Source organism: Haliotis rufescens, unplaced genomic scaffold (genome assembly GCF_023055435.1).
Source record: "Haliotis rufescens isolate VD_foot unplaced genomic scaffold, xgHalRufe1.0.p SCAF_10, whole genome shotgun sequence".
Taxonomy (NCBI): domain Eukaryota; kingdom Metazoa; phylum Mollusca; class Gastropoda; order Lepetellida; family Haliotidae; genus Haliotis; species Haliotis rufescens.
Genome location: NW_025963780.1, coordinates 26,613,145 through 26,633,900, shown reverse-complemented (window position 1 = coordinate 26,633,900; position 20,756 = coordinate 26,613,145). Strand labels below are relative to the sequence as shown.

General features: G+C 41.4%; 1 protein-coding gene across 5 annotated transcripts in view; it reads right to left on the bottom strand.

The window, feature by feature from the left end:
• Positions 1 to 20,756, bottom strand: part of LOC124151962 (calcitonin receptor-like) — a 216,162-nt gene that overhangs the window by 9,460 nt on the left and 185,946 nt on the right. For all 5 annotated transcript variants that reach the window (XM_048388942.1, XM_048388937.1, XM_048388949.1 and 2 more), the window contains exons 4-10: positions 16,416 to 16,513; positions 10,553 to 10,644; positions 8,930 to 9,056; positions 5,959 to 6,112; positions 4,796 to 4,862; positions 2,996 to 3,059; positions 769 to 854 (exon numbers count right to left, since the gene is read on the bottom strand). In XM_048388942.1, the coding sequence (XP_048244899.1) occupies positions 769 to 854; positions 2,996 to 3,059; positions 4,796 to 4,862; positions 5,959 to 6,112; positions 8,930 to 9,056; positions 10,553 to 10,644; positions 16,416 to 16,513 (688 nt within the window). The remainder of the gene's footprint in view (positions 1 to 768; positions 855 to 2,995; positions 3,060 to 4,795; positions 4,863 to 5,958; positions 6,113 to 8,929; positions 9,057 to 10,552; positions 10,645 to 16,415; positions 16,514 to 20,756) is intronic.

The window sequence follows — 20,756 nt, the reverse complement described above, 5'->3', positions numbered from 1 at the left end:
ATCAGTTATCGGAACATTCGCCACCGATCGCTCCTTCGAGACTGTGATAAGTATGGATATCCCACATCTGTTATGCGAGCTATATCAGTCATCGCCCGTACATCATTTCGTACTTATTTTGAAATGTCCTCCACATGTCTACCATAATACTTTTGAAAGCTTTACTAAGGCCCTGTACCCTTATCAAACACATCTTGTGTAAGAGTCGTTGAAAGACCACGCTTCATTGTATTTCATAAGTTGTGAAATGTAGAAACACAAGTCTGGAGCTCGACATAACGGGACCTATTATATTTGAATAGTTGAAGTCATCCCTCTTGTCACATGGTGGACACTATGATGATGTTATCATCGCACCCGAACATGATTCCATCATATCGTTAGGAGCCGATCTTGAAACACTTCAATGACAGCACAAGACAGAACACACTAGAGGGGGATTCCGGTTTAGAACTGGTCAACAGCAACCTATGCTGGTCGTAAGAGGCAAGCAAATGGATCGCGTTATCTGGTTCGGTTGATTTCGTATCATCGTACCCTGATGCTCGCAATATTAATCACCGGATTGCATGCTCCTGACTTGATTATTTTACCGCCGTCATACAACTGGAATATTGCTGAGTGAGGCGTTAAAATAAAAAAAATAATTAAAAAAGTGATTTAGTACATTCCAAGCTTTTAGAAATATTGAGTATATTAAGAGGTTTACAGAATCACTGGTTGCTAGACGATATGAAAAACGAGCAAATAAAAGGCGACATGACGTACCTATTCTGGTGGTTTTCACTTGAGTTGAAGGCACGTAGTTTGGAACAAAGGATACGTAGAATATTCACCAGAAATGAAAGATTGACCTGAAATGAAATTGGGATGAATTGAAAACTCTGTATTGGTGGCCATTGCACATTCATGATCAATGAAAAGCAATAACTAACTTTATCATGGAAAAGTTAAAAAACTCACTTTGTTTTATAATCTTTTCAATTGTTTACAGATGAGATATAAAGTGACCTATCAGTAAGAATAAATGACAACAAAATCACACAGATAACATATTGTCTGATAAAAGATATCAAGTATTCAAACTTGTTCCAACTTTTGCTTACGATCTTAAATAAAGATACTGTCCCAAAGCCATTGGGTAATGAAAGCTAAACAGATTTGTAAACGTAAAACATTAAGAATCAGTATCACGGATCCTCAATGTTTGAAGGAGCTGACTTTTAAAACTATCACCTTATCGCTGGACTCGCGGTCTCCTCGAGATAAATTTGATTTTCAATTTAATTTTTTTTCTGCAAAATTCTTGCTAAATTGGCTCGTAACGAGGACACAGCATCCTTGCTAGTGAAACTGAAAACATCGTCTCATTCACTGGGGATTAGTATCTGTAAAGTCTGAACTTTTGGAACAAAATAATAGGATAAATCTAGAGCCCCCAAACAAATTTAATCACCATTACTTCAGCGGTTAATTAGATATCTCTTTCTATAGTGTCTCTATCATTTTGGTTCCTTTCTGATTGATGAGTTAGTAAAGAAGTCCTTCCGCTGTAATCCCAGCTAGATCGGCGTGCTTCATTCCATCAATAGGCGAGGTATTGATCAGGGGCTTATGGATGTGAAAGAAGACTCTCAGATCAACGTTTACGACATCTGTGTTTGATAACAACTGAAGCACCGTGGACGACTGTAATACTTGACTGTAAATGTCAAAAGCGGAAACGGTTTCTAAACTGAATAAATGTACTGAACTATCTTTGGAATCAATTTTACAGGTCCTAGATATAGGACATACTGCGGTCGATGACATACAGTCGTTTACTTAAGACCTCTAATATCAGCATATATATACGAGGGACGTTCAATAAGTTCTGCAACTTCAATATGAGACCAAGTCGCAGAATATCTTTGTACTTTTATTTTTCAATATAATCTCCATTCACCTCAATGAACTTATTCCATTTGTCCTTCAAGCTTTTAATACCACTTTTATAGAAATCCGCAGATTGGCCCTCTAACCACGCCTCTTTGGCGGCCTTTATGTCCTCGTCATCCTGGAAGCGTCTTCAACGTAGGGCAGCTTTCTTTTGCCGGAACAAGAAATAGTCACTAGGGGCTAAGTCTGGGCTGTAGGGTGGGTGATTTAACTGTACAGCCCAGGCTTAGCCCCCAGTGACTATTGTGACGAGGACATAAAGAGGCGTGGTAAGAGGCCCAATCTGCGGATTTCTATAAAAGTGGTATTAAAAGCTTGAAGGGCAAATGGAATAAGTGTATTGAGGTGAATGGAGATTATATTGAAAAATAAAAGTGCAAAAGATATTCTGCGACTTGGTCTTATATTGAAGTTGCAAAACTTATTGAACGTCCCTCGTATATATGTACATTTAAACACGTATGTCGTGTATATGTACATCATGTATATAAATTGCAGTAAATACAAGCAGCAGGAAATCGTACATTTTGTGCTATTCGACAACGTCATGAGTATGTGCCCATGAATCATTGTCACCCACCGCACGCGGATCAAACGCATGCAAAGGCAAGTCAATTGTGTAATTTATGACGTATATTAAAGAAATGCATGTATACCATGACTGGGTAATTTATGAATGGTATGTATGACGTATGTGCATGATGAATATGCATGAAAGTGGAGTGAGTGAGTGAGTGAGTTGGGTTTAACGCCGCTTTTAACAGTATTCCAGTTATATCGCGGCGTGTCAGCTTAATGTGGGAGGAAAGCCCGAAGTGATGCAGGTCTAAGACGTTTACCACTTCGGTGAAACCCACGAGCACGGGTATGGTGCTGACAAACCTAGAAACATAACTGGGGCGAACCGGGATTCGAACCCACAATCATAGGTTTCTGGCGTGCCCAAGGGACGCAACTCTGCACAGCGAATCGCGGCGCCTTAGACGACTGGGCCACCCGTGTCCTCCCACACACCCTAACTCACTAAGATGTATGTTTGTGTATAAAGGATACCCACCACCAAGGAGAGCACTACAGGACCAATCACAGCCCACATCATCGAGGACTCGAATAACCAGCACCTGAAAAAGGAAATTCACTTTAAAACGTGTCGTAGGAGGCGACTATATGCTTGTCGTAAGAGACGGATGGCTTCCGTGGTCAAGTGGTAGAGCGCCTGCCCGAAGTGTGGAAGGTCCCGGGTTCGTTGCCAGACTTTAGCGAAGTAATTTCAATGAGTGTCATACGACTCTTGCTCAAAAGGTGTTCGATCAGGGTTTACACTATTCAAGGCCTCAGTAACACTTTTTAAAGGTTTAACGGAAGTCATGTGGAAGACGTTTCTATATTCTGACTCATCAGGGACAAAAAAATAACATCAAATGCAATTTCCTAGTTTGACTTGTAACATATCGGGATTTTTTTTCAGGTGAACAATTGATTCGCCTCTGCATGTGTTTGTGACGTGTGCCTCTGGAAGGGCAGGATATCCCCGCCTTTTTAGCGAACACCTGGTATCATGACTACCTAACAGTGACTCAAAATTTAAATGATCTATGCAAGAGAAGAACCAGCCTAGATTTTCTGCCGAAACAGATTCCACCCTTGGCTTATAGGGCAAATAGCTGTGGAAATTATATGAATGGACCACTGAAAATTAGTGATGAGACCAGGTGTTCGCGAAAATGGTCAGCATTGACCTGCCCTGCCGACAGCACCCGCCATCGACACAACGTGCATGGTTGGTATGTATCGCCAGACACGCTTACGATATATTAGGCATCGTACAATGGACTTTGATTTTAGCAGAGATTTCGAATGATTACGGAAAGAGTTTGTCCTATAATTTGTTGACAACCAAATCTGATCCCTTTGTCAATGCGGTTACGTCTTCAGAATAATTCCCCAGCCCAGTTATGATCACCAGTGGATAGTCAGCCAACGGACAGCAACACTTAACCTACAGTGAGCTTCATGATCAGGTGGCGGACACATTCGTCACTTCTCACCACTACCCTGCAAGACACCTCGTCTCCCTAGCGATCAATATTGTGCGCGACAACACGACGAACCGACCACAACGTGCGTTTGATTATAGGTACTGGATCACGAATTCCTCCTTAGTTTTATTGACATGTATCTAATCTTTTGTTGATGGAAGTCGTGCAACACATTGACGATTAGTTTCGCTTCATCCGTTTGCTCGAAGATGATACCAAGCGACACTGTAGCTCACCTGGATATGTAAACCAAACTCAGCCGCATTGACATTAAAAAAAACTTTCAGCAGAATAGTGAGAAAACAAATGATTTTTTTAATGATTTGAACAAAATATGACGTCATCATCATCATCAGAACCATACATACCAAAGTTCTTCCCTTCAGTCTGTCAAATAATCATTTTGAGACAATTTAAAAGCAAGGTCAAAAGGGAAACGTTCAGCAAAGGTTACGTTTTTAAATTTTGCAAAAATAACTCCGAAAATTTGGAAAATATTGTATTTTAAAAGACCAAACCATAACTTGCATTTTCAATGTGGCTGCTGTGGCGGTCACATATAAATGGGACAAGAACCTTTTGAACAAATTGAGTTGTCGACATTGGTTAGAAGAAGTATGTAGTTTCAGTCAAATTGGTACAGCACTAGTGGTTTCTGAGGAGAAAATGTTTATACCTCATGCCGAACAAACAGGCTCCAACATAAGACTTGTTTTCAGTCAGGTGAGCTACACATGGCCATGAGCAGCGCACGAGTCGTCATTCGGCTTGTTTCTGAAGTGACACGAGTGGTTCTGAATGGAGGCGAATGCACTTACTTGACGTTGTCAACATCACTGGTTCCACGAAGGCACGCATATATTAAAGTTGGAAATATTGGGAAAACTGAAATAAAAGGGTTTGATAGCATTTAGTATAGCATTGTACATAGTGGTAGCCATAACTTTTTATTCCATACGAATTACACGTAATATACTCACTGCCAAAAGAAACATATAGAGAAGTATGTACGCTAAGAATGTATGTACTCACTGTGAGTGAGTGAGTATTGTTTTACGCCGCTTTTAGCGATATTCCTGCAATATCACGGCTAGGGACAACGTCACACATTGTACCCATGTGGGAAGTCGAACCCAGGTCTTCGGTGTGACGACGAACGCTCAAGAAAATGTCTCGATTAAATGAAAAAGGTCATATTGGTGACACTAAACTTTACTGAGCTGAACTCACTGTAAACATGTACAATGTGTGAAGCCCATTTCTGGTGTCCCCCGCGGTGATATTGCTGGAATATTGCTAAAAGCGGCGTAAAACCATACTCACTCACTCACTCACTGAAAGCATGGACACCCCGCGCATTCACTGATTTTCAGTGATCTATTCATATTATTTTCACCGCAATCTTGCCTTTTACGCCAATGGAATTTCTTTCGTTGAAACATCGAGAAAGCATTGACGATCTACGAGTAAATGTCATCCAACTTATTAAAGGCAGAGCCTTTTGTTTCATATTGAAGAGTTGTCAAAGCATCCTGTTGTATGTGTGAAAATAGACCTAAAGAAGGTATTATTTCACATTAGTGTTTATCCTTCAAAAATATTTGAATGTGCTGCATGTGCCTAGTGTGCATGTTAGCTGAGCTTGTCTTGTCGTGTGATCTATTGTAACCACTTGTCCACTTTAACCTTTTGTATACACACACACAATTAAGGCGGCAGTTGTATAGCAATTACATACGTCGTGTCTCGATGGTTTTAATACATGCACTTTGGCACGACAGAAACCTATGATCCTGGGTTCGAATCCCTGTTCGACCCGATTACGTTTCTGGTTTTGTCATCACCATACCCTACACGTGGGTTTCATCAAAGTGGTAAACATCTAAATTAAGCCGACACGCCATGATATAACTGGATTAATGTTAAAAGCAGCGTTGAACCCAACTCACTCACTCACTCACTCACTCACTCTGTGACCTACCCCAGCCAAATATGATGCAAATCCACAACAGCTTCTTCTCCTTGGTGAAGGCGAGGGCGATGAGTGTGTGGAGATAGAAGCCCTCGCAAAGCATCCAGAAGTAGTTGCATATGGTTATGTACTGCGTGAACACGTGCAACACACGACACCACACCTGCAAGGTGATACCAGTTGTCACATATAGATATAATTTGTACATTCAAAGCTAGACCCGTGAAGATTCCGGGGTAGAATAGGTCTTCAGCAACCCATGCTTGCCGTAAAAGGCGACTATGCTTGTCGTAAAAGGCGACTTACGGGATCGGGTGTTCAGGCTCGCTGACTTGGTTGATGCATGTCATCGATCCCAATTGCGTGGATCGATGCTCATGATATTAATCGCTGGATTGTCTGGTCCAGACTCGATTATTTACAGACTGCCGTCATATAGCTGGAATATTGCTGAGTGCGGCGTTAAATAAACAAACCAACCAACCAATCATTCAAAGCTAACCTTGCAATTTCACAATGCAAACGTATGACATAACGCAAGAAGCTGGTGTGATTTGACGTTTCGTATTTAAAGAATAATGGTTAGATGACGAAAACACTTCGTCAAATTGGTGTCATCATATGATGATTTATTATTGTTTTCATCACCCATCGCTTGTAACGCCTATGTATTTTAAGATGTTTGGTACTATGATTTGGTTCATAGCCCATCTCGTAATTACTTTTCAAAGCTCGTAATTACGAGAAAAAAGTCGTAATTACGACTTTCACAATGATGATGAAAATCACAGTAATATATTGACAAAGCAATAGATAGAATCTTATTATAACTATTTTTTCTCGTAATAACTACTTTTTTCACGTACTTACAACTTTATTCTCGTAATTACGACTTTTAAAGGAGAAAAAAATACCAATATAGTCCTAATGGGCTTGCGTAAAGATTGAACCGATAATTTTGATTCATAAACACGTGCTCGGAATCGAACAATAGACTCTGGCCTCTATTTCCATACATGTTTATCTGATTGGCTGTATTTTCTACCTCCTTGGCTAAAAAACAACCTCCTTCTAAAGTCCACAAGACGAAAAAATGAGAAATTCTTTTGAACCATAAAAATCAATCTTGGAAATGTTCCGCATGCGGCCTGCAATAACGAAATATGTATACATGCCAGCGGCATGCCAACATGAAACGCTGGATGTGGCCACGGGCCAACACACAAAATAAACTCCTTTATACGCTGAGAGTGAAGTTCCCTCCGGGAAATCCCATAAACTGGCCTATGTAAACATGATGGACCGTGGGGAATATTTATAGAGTATTTAAAGGTTTCCTTGACTGAGAAGGGCACAGGGGAGAGCGAATCGTATCGTTACATGCCATTAAGAAACAAATGTGTGATTATTCGAAGCTTGAAGTTAACGATGTATGACTTACATGTAGTCTACTGCCCTTGCCAGATACTTTGAAGGAGAAAAGTAACGTGCCAGTGTTCTTGTATATCATACTGTATTTAAACATTAAAAGCATTAATTTTAAACACATTCAATATTTCAAATTCGAAATTCTATCTTGCAATTGCTTTGCTACATTGGGTGATCTGAGTCAACTGGTTTGTATTCCGCATTAAATACTTATCATGTAAACACTCAAAAAGACGTTTTTATTAAACCTAATAGACTTTAAGACGTCACTAGTTTACGCTAGCTGCAAAGGCAAGTGAGGAAGTGAGTCAGCTGGGTTTAACGCCGCTTTTGACAGTATTCCAGTTATATCACAGCGTGTCATCTTAATGTGGGAGGAAATTCCGAAGATGCAGGTCTTAGACCTTACCACTTCAGTGAAACCCACGAGCACGGGTACGGTGCTGACAAATCTAGAAACATAATCGGAGCGAACGGGGATTCGAACCCACAATCATAGGTTTCTGGCGTGCCCAAGGGATGCAACTCTGCGCAGCGAATCGCGGCGCCTTAGACGACTCGGCCACCCGTGCCCCCGTCCATTTATCAAAGGTTAACAGTCACACATCGTGTACTCGCGTAGCTATCGTCTTTCTCGCCTTTCAATGGATAAGCATTTGATACAGAAGGGACTTCCCATAGCCCGCGGAAAGTACTGCCATACAATCTCAGCCATCTATTTGACATTTCAGAATTTTCGTTTGCTCAGTTATCAAATTTTGAGTCAATAACAAAATACATACAAAAGTCGCCAGTTTGAAACTAAATCCGTAAAGCTAGATGAAGCTGCTTCTGATTGGTTAATGTCGACTTCCTGTTAGTCATTTCATTGGTTGGTCAAAGTGAAAGTGACGTGACCTGTATTGGAATGTCCTCAGATCTTTGTGTAGCGATAGCGAGCACTGAGATCTGATTTTAAGATTGTTCATTTTTTAAATTAATTCCAACAGAGTTAAACAGAGACAGGTAAGTTATAAGACAACTTTTAAAGGTGACAACTCAACAGTGAAAAGCTGCCATCAACACTTCCCCAGAAATGACAAGTAAAAAAACACTTTGGATGATTCAAGGACTGGTGTTTGATAACGAGGAACGTCTTCAAAATATCTGTATACACGAACGAAACACCATGTAGTATACTGAGTCCAGTCTCACTAAAACGACCTTTATAGCTTTATATAGTACAAAGTCTAAGGTTAAATGTTTCAGTCTTCGATGAGTGTGCACATGTGACTTGTGGACTTGGTTTGTTTGTTTGCTGTTTAACGCCCCACTCAGCAATATAACAGCTATATGACTTTGGTCTGTAAATAATCGAGTCTGGACCAGACAATCAAGTGATTGACATCATAAGCATCGATCTACACAAATGGGATACGATGACATGCATCAACCAAGTCATCGCGCCTGACCACCCTATCCCGTTAGTCGCTTCCTACGGCAAGCATGGGTTGCTGAAGACCTCTTCTAACCCGGATCCTCACAGGTCTGTGAACACGGATGTTGGACTTACCGGGTTGTCTTGGATGACGGCTTGCTTCATGGCCACCTCGGTGTAGTTGATGATCCACAGCAACCCCGTCAGGATGTACGACACAAACAGATGCTGATGGAGGGTCACTCGGTTGCACTTCAGCTGTCTGTAGGTGATGTTATATTTGAAATGAGTGAGTGACTGAGTGGGTTTAGCATGTCATTATGGGATACCGGAGGAAAGACCAAAGTGGCGCAGGTCACAGACGGTTACCTCTTTGATGCAACCTACGACCATGGGCAGAGATCGGAGGCAAACTCAGATTAACGCGAAGCGGATCCTGGTACCTAAGGGAGGCAACTTTACCCCCACAGCTGTTTAGCAGTTTAACTCAAGACGTATGACAAACTCCGTTATTGCTTGTGTGAGTGGCGAATCAAGACATATGACAAACTCCGTTATTGCTTGTGTAATGCTGATTTTGATTTTCAGTGATCCATTTATATAATTTTCATAATTATTTTGCCTTTCACGCCCAATGGAATATTTTTGGTAAATAACCGAGATTGATTATTCTTGGACGTTGACGTGCAAAATGATATGTTATAATGAAGGGGTATATCTGTGAGGGACGTCACGATGAAAGTGTCATAACTCAATCTGTATCTTCCCTTACATGTATAATACAAGAACATAGTTGGTAAATGACGATTCGATAAACTTCCATGCACCACGCCACGTCCTGGCAACAAACATACATTTCTCTGTCCCATCTCTCCGATCCAAGCTCCTTACAGAGAAATTGCGCCGCGTAATGTATATTAACATTGATTTTAGATGTACGTGATACACAGAGCCTAAAGATAAACAAAAGGCATCTGTCAATCTGGCAAAAAGACGTTTCTCATATCATTCTCCGTTTGTTTCTAAATGTTTCTAAATTGCGGTAATGATAAACATGCGGGTAAGATATATTTTCGGCTTATCCCATTGGGTATCGGTTTGATGTACCGCATGTGTTGCCGTGTACCGTACGATACATCAAACTGTACTCCCCTCGTGATAAGCCTACAATTTATAATAATGGTGAACAGAGAGGTAATTGCAACAAACAGACAAGAGTGGGCAAGCGGTCAAATGCGCCATGCTAGCAAGCGCCAGGTGCTGAGATCGTATCCTGCTCGTCACCAGGTTGTTATTCAGCCTCGGGACCTACAATGTTTACAGGTCTTTACAGTGTCGCCACTGCCCCTAGCGTACAGTACATACACCCTGTGCACTCAAAAGAACCCACTCGTCCGATGGCAGATGACCAGATGGTGGAAACTCGAATACGTGCATCTACCAGAAACACAAGTGTCAAAACCCGTGGTATCACCTGGGCAAGTGACTTAGTTTAAATGTGCCTCTGTTCACCCAGCAGGAAACGGGTACCCGATCGCGATATGTGAGGTGAATGTAAAAACCTTCTAGCGCCCCAGGGCAGCTTGGGTTGTATACTCCCCAGGGAGTTGAGAATGACAACTGGAATGCAAACGGATCCAATGGTCGGGGAGAAAATAAAACCGCATTTGAGCAGATACTAGTACCTGCATACCTGCGGTATATAAATGTATGGTTTAAATTTTAAATTATATAAAGTCGACTCGAACTAAAGCTCACCTGAACAGGTTGAAGACGACAATGCTGATGAGGCAGAGGACCAGTGAGGCTGCGTAGCCCGAGATGTAGAGCAGTATCACGCTTAGCTCGTTCTGAAATACAGGTATATCTGCGCAATGACTCCTGTTAATATCAAATGAATGGGTGATATTGCTTGAACGCTGCTTTGGAAAGTATAACAGTTCTTTTACGGCGCATAAGTTTAGTGCTGAATGAAAGAAGTGATGAAGGTCGTAGGCGGGTGAAATCCACAAGCACGGAAATACAGTTGAAAACTTTCACTCATGACCATGACAAATCTGGGCTTCGAACTCGCTATCAGCGGATCCTGTTTGTCTAAACGACGCAACTGTACCTCGAATCTTGGCAACTGGGCCATCCAACGTAAGAGGCGTAATATCCCAATTAGGTTGATCGATGCTCATAATGTCAATCACTTACTTGCGTGGTCCCGGCTGGATTATTTAGAGACCGCCGTGATATGGCGGTCATATTGCCGGAGTGCCGCGTAAATAACAAACATAGAGAGGTGCATTCTTGACATGTGAGGTTTTATTGAGGGTCAGTGGTGAAGGTCTGAGCACCTCGACAATGCATTGATGCTATATTCGTCCGCCCGGGGGGGGGGGGGGGGGGGGGGTGCGGTGCGGTCGGGTAGCCTAGTGGTTAAAGCGTTCGCTCGTCACGCCGAAGACCCGGGTTCGATTCCCGACATGTGTGAAGCCCATTTCTGGTCCCCCCCCCCCCCCCCCGCGGTGATATTGCTGGAATATTGCAAAAAGCGGCGTAAACCCATACTCACTCACTCACTCACTCGTCTGCCCGGTGAGCGGAGTGACAGTGGTCCCACCCCCGGCCAGGTCATACCAAAAGACGTTTTAAGATGGGGATAAAACAGGTCGGCTCGGAGTCAGTATACTGTATCTGATATGAGTGCGGTATCAATGTTAAACTGCGGGCATGGGATCTCAGCGGGATAGCAGTACCAACTCGGCGTAGCAGGCTCAAATCAATCTCTCAGTATTTCACTCAAGTATGGGGGCGGTCGGGTAGCCTAATGGTTAAAGCGTTCGCTCGTCACGTCGAAGACCCGGGTTCGATTCCCGACATGGGTACAATGTGTGAAGCCCATTTGTGGTGTCCCCCGCCGTGATATTGCTGGAATATTGCTAAAAGCGGCGTAAAACCATACTCACTCACTCACTCACTCACTCTAGCATGGTCTTAGTCTCTGCTCAGGGAACACCCCTCTACTGGGCCGAAAATACTCACTTAAAGCTTAGTTCCCTTCATTCTTACAGTACTGTACGTCCCCTGTTCAGTTTTGGCATACAGTTCTGATCAGTTTTGGCATACTGTTCTGAAGTTTTCATGATCAGCTGTTCACGTAACCTTCTTACGTGAAAAGTAAGTAGCTGATTGGTCAATTGCTTTGCATGAAATTTTCTGTATATATATACAAGGTATGCCGAAGCCGTGAGAATTATTGTCTGCAAGCTTGAACCTTGTCACTGTCCTATGTGTTATATGTACATGTAGAACACATTATCCGAGAGTATTGATATCTGGGACAGTTTGAGCACACGATGTATATATTTGGGATTCCAATAAAGCACACGAAATTGTTACAGTTTTTTAAAGTTTGCCTGTTTTTGAAGGACACATGCACACGTTTTCGGACAAATAGATTTTAATTATCATACCTCCATGTCAGAATGATGAGATCTGATTGGTCCATGTGATCTTGATAAAATACTGTGTACCCCGCCTTGAAGGGGACTAAATTTCTCAGCGGGGGAAATAAAACTAATTTACCCCGCCACGAGCAGGTCAGGCTGCGCGTGGATTTCTGAACGGCAGAATACATCCTTTATACCCCGCTTCAAAGCAAAAAACCGCACGCTTTTCTCCGAGTCAGTGGAAGTCGCGTGGCATAGCGCAAGCAAGCACGTCGCTCTGCATGTGAACTAATCTTGAACACAACGAAAATCTCATTTAATCTCACCAAACCACATTTAACGGCATCCTCACATATATCTATTAATCTTACATAGATAAAACCAATATACAATCAGAATCAGAGATCAGAATACATTCAGGTACAACTGGGAGCTCCAATAACAGGCGATAAGAACTGCATAAACATTATTTTCAATTTCATTTTTAAAATGGGTATTTATTTTAATACAAGAATCGCCATTACCTGTTACACTATCTACCTGTATGATTGGCAATAAACTAAAAGTCCACGGATGACTTTAAGAGTGTCTTCTGTGTCATCTTGTTAATGTTATTCCCTTAAAACGACATGAAACAAAACAGCTCTGTCGTCTAGGTCTGTAATATTAATAATTGTCTTTATCGAAGACCAGATCCAACGATTAGTAATTTCGTTAAAAGTCAAAGACCGAAAATCTAATAATATCAAAGAACATATATTTGTGAACGATGTTTTTCCATTCCCCGAAGCTATTACTTGAGTGATGTTTACGTATGGATCAATTAGGGAAAAACACAATTCAAGTATTGAAATCTATTTCAGATCAGATGGCATTTCACTAAATGCGTCGACGACTGGAAAATGCGGTACGACAACTTGATTGTGTAAATTTAGTTTGAATAAAGTTTATGTAAGACTTTCCCTGTAGGTTTCCATACAGAAGTTCTAAAATTCCCCAGACCAAGAAAAAAAGTAAAGACGTTATCGTGATAAGATGAAAACACGTTATCATACAAAAGCTAAAGTGGCAATATACACTACTTTATAAGAATGAAGTAAGCCTTAACCGTATTGTGATATACAGAAAAACCTTGAAAATAACTCTGATCAACAAGCATGTCATTTTCTATAAATTCTACAACAGTCTAGCTTTCAAAAAGTGTTTTGGATTGTAAGTTCGGGCAATGACGTGTCACTGTTGTTTTTGTTCAGCTCTCCTGCTCGACAGTTTGCATGGGTGCGCTTTCTCCGTTATATCCGTCAGCTTTCTCCGTTATATCCGTCAGCTTTCTCCGTTAAATCCGTCAGCTTTCTCCGGGTATACATGTTATATCCGTCAGCTTTCTCCGTTATATCCGTCAGCTTTCTCCGGTTCTACATGTTATATCCGTCAGCTTTCTCCGTTATATCCGTCAGCTTTCTCCGTTATATCCGTCAGCTTTCTCCGTTATATCCGTCAGCTTTCTCCGGGTATACATGTTATATCCGTCAGCTTTCTCCGTTATATCCGTCAGCTTTCTCCGGTTCTACATGTTATATCCGTCAGCTTTCTCCGTTATATCCGTCAGCTTTCTCCGGGTATAAATGTTAACGTTTTCTCCGTCAGTTTTCTCCGGGTAGACATGTTAAATCCGTCAGCTTTTTCCGTTATATCCGCCAGCTTTCTCCGGTTCTACATGTTATATGCGTCAGCTTTCTCCGTTATATCCGTCAGCTTTCTCCGGGTATGCATGTTTTCTCCGGGTAGACATGTTAAATCCGTCAGCTTTTTCCGTTATATCCGTCAGCTTTCTCCGGTTCTACATGTTATATCCGTCAGCTTTCTCCGTTATATCCGTCAGCTTTCTCCGGTTCTACATGTTATATCCGTCAGCTTTCTCCGTTATATCCGTCAGCTTTCTCCGGTTCAACATGTTATATCCGTCAGCTTTCTCCGGGTATAAATGTTAACGTTTTCTCCGTCAGTTTTCTCCGGGTAGACATGTTAAATCCGTCAGCTTTTTCCGTTATATCCGCCAGCTTTCTCCGGTTCTACATGTTATATGCGTCAGCTTTCTCCGTTATATCTGTCAGCTTTCTCCGTTATATCCGTCAGCTTTCTCCGGTTCTACATGTTATATCCGTCAGCTTTCTCCGTTATATCCGTCAGCTTTCTCCGGTTCTACATGTTATATCCGTCAGCTTTCTCCGTTAGATCCGTTAGGATTTTCTCCGAGTATACATGTTATATCCCTAAATGTTATATAACCTAGCTTTCTCCTGCCCTACATGTTGTAGCAGTCAGCTTTCTCCGGTTCTACGTGTTATATCCGTCAGCTTTCTCATGTTATACATGTTATATCACATGAAATGACATGAAGTCTGCCCTTTCGGAACATTTCATAAAAAAATCCTTACCACCATATTTCCTGGCCAAGATTCTCCATATCAACATCAGTCATTGGAAAAAGAGGAAACATCAAGACAGTATCGAAATCTAAAGGAAGAATCTAGACACTAACTTAAACTTCAAACTAGCCAGCACCTTGTCACCACTGCACCTCCAGTGTACTTAATTGCATCCTCTTCTGTTAATCTCATCGGCTTTGTCATTATATCGTCATCTTTGTACATCAACCCTATCTCATCGGATTCGTCGTTATATTTTTGTCGGGGGCACGTGTGGCCCAGTCGTCTAAGGCGCCGCGATTCGCTGTGCAGAGTTGCGTCCCTTGGGCACGCCAGAAACCTATAATTGTGGGTTCGAATCCCGGTTCGCCCAGATTATGTTTCTAGGTTTGTCAGCACCATACCCGTGCTCGTGGGTTTCACCGAAGTGGTAAACGTCTGAAACCTGCATCACTTCGGGCTTTCCTCCCACATTAAGCTGACACGCCGTGATATAACTGGAATACTGTTAAAAGCGGCGTTAAACCCAACTCACTCACTTACTATATGCTTGTCTTTGTACATGTTTTATCAGTCAGCTTTCTCTGAGTATGTTCGAGGCACTTTTACTAAACACATTGAGAAACACATCTCAACTACGAGAATTTTACTTCTAATGGTTTTATCAAATCCAGGATACTTAATCGAAAAGCACGCAACGAGTGATCGTCAATGGGATGGAGGAGTTCCTATTTCCTCTAAAGATGAAAGCGACAAAATCCTCAAGAAGCTGCAGATAATGGTTGCCACTCGGAGAGAAGAGCTCTACCCATCATCTATCTGAGCGAAACACATTGGAATACCCCCTGGAGATCCGAGTTAAAATGCATCTTCAGCAACCCATGCTTGTCTTCCCAGTAAAAATTCGGGTGAGGATCCGGATTAGAACTGGTCTTCAGCAACCCATGCTTGTTGAATAGGTCTTCAGCAACCCATGCTTGTTGAATAGGTCTTTAGCAACCCATGCTTGTTGAATAGGTCTTTAGCAACCCATGCTTGCCGTAAAAAGGCGGCGATGCTTGTCGTAAAAGGCGAATAACGGGATCGGGTGGTCAGGCTCGCTGACTTGGTTGATGCATGTCATCGTGTCCCAATTGCGTAGATCGATGCTCATTATGTCAATCCCTGAATTGTCTGGTCCAGATTCAATTATTTACAGACAGCCGTCATATAATGCTGAGTGCGACGTTAACAACAAACAAACAAACAAATGATGATCCCTCCTTGGAATTAGTTTACCGAAGTGAGGATAAAGGGGGCCATGTGTGAAAGACAATAACAATAACGCACATGTCCATGGTAAATCACCCGTAAACTGATGAAATAAAAATTAATTATTTTGCACATATTTTGCGACACGCTGTGTGTGTGGCTCCTTTTACTAGTCCCAGCCCGTGGCGGTTTCTAGTGCTATATGCTATAAGCAATTAAACATGGATGCCCATCTCAGGCACAGAGCACTGCCCCCGAGCCGAAAAAGACTTTTTGGCATGACGTAGCCAGTGATGGAACCGTCGACTTCACCGGGCAGGCGCCCTATCCACAACATCACGGAGGCAGTCTCTTGGCAGACGCTGTATCCACCAGACCACTAGACCTGCTCAACTTAACATCACTGCAGTCCTATAATTGTCAGAAACAGTACAAACGTGTACTCATATAGGGAATCGAACGCGTTACGAGCTAACGTTCTTACCACTGTGCTACTCTACGTACCTGTACGAGGGGGCACGCCCTGTAGTCGGTCCATATGGCTCCAGTGTCGGGGTGGACGTACCATCTCCCATCCTCCATGCAGTATTTACGTCCGAATGCTAGAAAATAACACAGTAAGGATTACTGCCACAGAAAAGCTTTCCAACAGACTCTTGTTTTGGAGTTCTACTAATATTCGAACATGATTAGCGTTCTGGACCAAATGGTTTTCCTAGTTGTACCTAAAGGCAGTACAAGCCAAAGGACATATTCATCTTAGGTTTGTTTGTTTGTTTGTTGTTTAACGCCGCACTCAGCAATATTCCAGCTATATGACGGCGGTCTGTAAATAATCGAGTCTGGACCAGACAATCCAGGGATTTACATCATGCGCATCGATCCAAGCAATTGGGATCGATGACATGTGTCAACCAAGTCAGCGAGCCTGACCACCCGATCCCGGTAGTCGCCTCTTACGACAAGCGCTGTCGCCCTTTTACGCCAAGAATGGGTTGTTGAAGATCTTCACGGGTCCATTGACGCAGGGATTTGTGTAAAGTCATTCAGGCAGCATACAATGCCAACTCAAAAATTATACTCAATGTCTCCGCAAAGTAATATAGTACGGAACTTAGAGTACATGTGAGATTATACTCAGGTTAGGGAGATGTTTAAGCATAGCAGCCTTTTACGGCAAGCATGGGTTGATGAATATTATTTTAACCCGGATCTTCACGGTCACGAACTAGGTCATTGTTAGTTTTCTCCAGAAGTTTTTATTACCTCATACTAGACGTGCAAACAGTTGGGAGCCCTGAAGATCCGGGATAGAATAGGTTTGCAGAAACCCATGCGTGCCGTGAAAGACGACTATGCCTGTCCTAAGAGGCGACTAACGGGATCGGGTGGTCAGGCTTGCTGACTTGGTTGATGCATGTCATCGAAAAAATTTCAAAATCATTTCAAATAAGTGAACCCAAAGTATCGATCCGAAATGGTTACAATATAGAATAATACATAATATACTATCAGTTAGAAATTATTTATTTAAATTAGATCTATTGATTCACCTAATGCGAACCTGAAACTACAGAACTTGTTTCTAATATATAAATGGCACAAACTAGAAAAATGGATTCTCATAATTACAAGTACCCATACAGTTTTCAAATCAAAATCTTATATTAGGCATAAAAGGTAAAAACAACAATCCTATTAATGAAATTATATTATTGGTTAAGAAAACTATTTTTAGATCTAGCATAAACAAGAATATATCAAATGTTGAACACATAAAAAGAGAGATTATAAAATATTATGACCATACTAAATATCTCTATTTTTCTAGTGGAAGTTCTTTTCCTGCTGGTAATTTGCTGAATGTAGCTTAACGTACATTATCTTTAAAGTTAAGTTTTTACCTGTATTGAAGAGCCATAATGTTTTCAATGCTTATCAAAACCTATACTCGTTGTATATTGTGATGTTCTTTTTAGCTATCATCTTATATGTACCTTTTCTATATCTATATCTATATCTATATATATATATATATATATATATATATATATATATACAGCCATGGCCAGCTTGTATAGATTTCGATGACAATTTCAGCAATATGTAATAATGCATAATTAATGTATTTGTTTATATTAAGTCAAATATAATATGCGTACTGTAACAATTATGCAACAGTTGTTGCTTGCTTGTACCTGAAAATATGGAAATTAAAAAAGAAGAAAAATAAAAGATTTATTCTCGCCTTGTCAAGGTAACAGCTGTGATTTAAAACGGCTCTGATTGTTAACACGTCGACGTAACAACTAATGTTGATGAAATGACTGGGCACAGTGGACAAAGGAGCTTTGATGTATCTCGTTTGGAAAGGGCACTTCAATAAACTTTAAACCCCAATATCTAATGTACCTAATACATCTAATGGTCATGACAATAACTATATAATTATCGTTTCATCGTGTATAATCAGTGTGTCTAGACATGATATTGTTTGATGCCGTATTGGTGTTCTTGAGGGCGTGAAAAGCCTTTTGTTGCCTGTCATTTGCAGATGAAGCTTTACAGCAAAACACTGAACGCCTGAAATTGTGCGCACATGTGTTTCACGTGTGTTGCCTTTGTTTTGCCAAACGTGCGTCAATGGCTACGATCTATTATCTTTATATGTGAAACATAAATGTCTTCTTTTGTGGTGTTTCTATACAATGTAGAGATAGGACAGTGTTTCTATACAATGTAGAGGTAGAACGGTGTTTCTATGCCATGTAGAGGTAGCACGGTGTTTCTATACGACGTAGAGGTAGCACGGTGTTTCTATACGACGTAGAGGTAGAACGGTGTTTCTATACGATGTAGAGGTAGAACGGTGTTTCTATACGATGTAGAGGTAGAACGGTGTTTCTATGCAATGTAGAGGTAGAACGGTGTTTCTGTACGATGTAGAGGTAGAACAGTGTTTCTATACAATGTAGAGGTAGCACGGTGTTTCTATACAATGTAGAGGTAGCACGGTGTTTCTATACAATGTAGAGGTAGCACGGTGTTTCTATGCAATGTAGAGGTAGAACGGTGTTTCTATACGATGTAGAGGTAGAACGGTGTTTCTATGCAATGTAGAGGTAGAACGGTGTTTCTGTACGATGTAGAGGTAGAACAGTGTTTCTATACAATGTAGAGGTAGCACGGTGTTTCTATACAATGTAGAGGTAGCACGGTGTTTCTATACAATGTAGAGGTAGCACGGTGTTTCTATACAATGTAGAGGTAGCACGGTGTTTCTATACAATGTAGAGGTAGAACGGTGTTTCTATACGATGTAGAGGTAGAACGGTGTTTCTATACAATGTAGAGGTAGAACGGTGTTTCTATACGATGTAGAGGTAGAACGGTGTTTCTATACAATGTAGAGGTAGAACGGTGTTTCTATGCAATGTAGTGGTAGAACGGTGTTTCTGTACAATGTAGAGGTAGCACGGTGTTTCTGTACGATGTTGAGGTAGCACGTAGTTTCTATACAATGTAGAGGTAGCACGGTGTTTCAATGCAATGTAGAGGTAGAACGGTGTTTCTATACGATGTAGAGGTAGAACGGTGTTTCTATACGATGTAGAGGTAGAACAGTGTTTCTATACAATGTAGAGGTAGCACGGTGTTTCTATACGATGAAGAGGTAGAACAGTGTTTCTATACAATGTAGAGGTAGCACGGTGCTTCTATGCAATGTAGAGGTAGCACGGTGTTTCTATACGATGAAGAGGTAGCACGGTGTTTCTATGCAATGTAGAGGTAGCACGGTGTTTCTATGCAATGTAGAGGTAGAACGGTGTTTCTATACGATGAAGAGGTAGCACGGTGTTTCTATGCAATGTAGAGGTAGCACGGTGTTTCTATGCAATGTAGAGGTAGCACGGTGTTTCTATACGACGTAGAGGTAGAACGGTGTTTCTATACGATGTAGAGGTAGAACGGTGTTTCTATACGATGTAGAGGTAGAACGGTGTTTCTATGCAATGTAGAGGTAGAACGGTGTTTCTGTACGATGTAGAGGTAGAACAGTGTTTCTATACAATGTAGAGGTAGCACGGTGTTTCTATACAATGTAGAGGTAGCACGGTGTTTCTATACAATGTAGAGGTAGCACGGTGTTTCTATGCAATGTAGAGGTAGAACGGTGTTTCTATACGATGTAGAGGTAGAACGGTGTTTCTATGCAATGTAGAGGTAGAACGGTGTTTCTGTACGATGTAGAGGTAGAACAGTGTTTCTATACAATGTAGAGGTAGCACGGTGTTTCTATACAATGTAGAGGTAGCACGGTGTTTCTATACAATGTAGAGGTAGCACGGTGTTTCTATACAATGTAGAGGTAGCACGGTGTTTCTATACAATGTAGAGGTAGAACGGTGTTTCTATACGATGTAGAGGTAGAACGGTGTTTCTATACAATGTAGAGGTAGAACGGTGTTTCTATACGATGTAGAGGTAGAACGGTGTTTCTATACAATGTAGAGGTAGAACGGTGTTTCTATGCAATGTAGTGGTAGAACGGTGTTTCTGTACAATGTAGAGGTAGCACGGTGTTTCTGTACGATGTTGAGGTAGCACGTAGTTTCTATACAATGTAGAGGTAGCACGGTGTTTCAATGCAATGTAGAGGTAGAACGGTGTTTCTATACGATGTAGAGGTAGAACGGTGTTTCTATACGATGTAGAGGTAGAACAGTGTTTCTATACAATGTAGAGGTAGCACGGTGTTTCTATACGATGAAGAGGTAGAACAGTGTTTCTATACAATGTAGAGGTAGCACGGTGCTTCTATGCAATGTAGAGGTAGCACGGTGT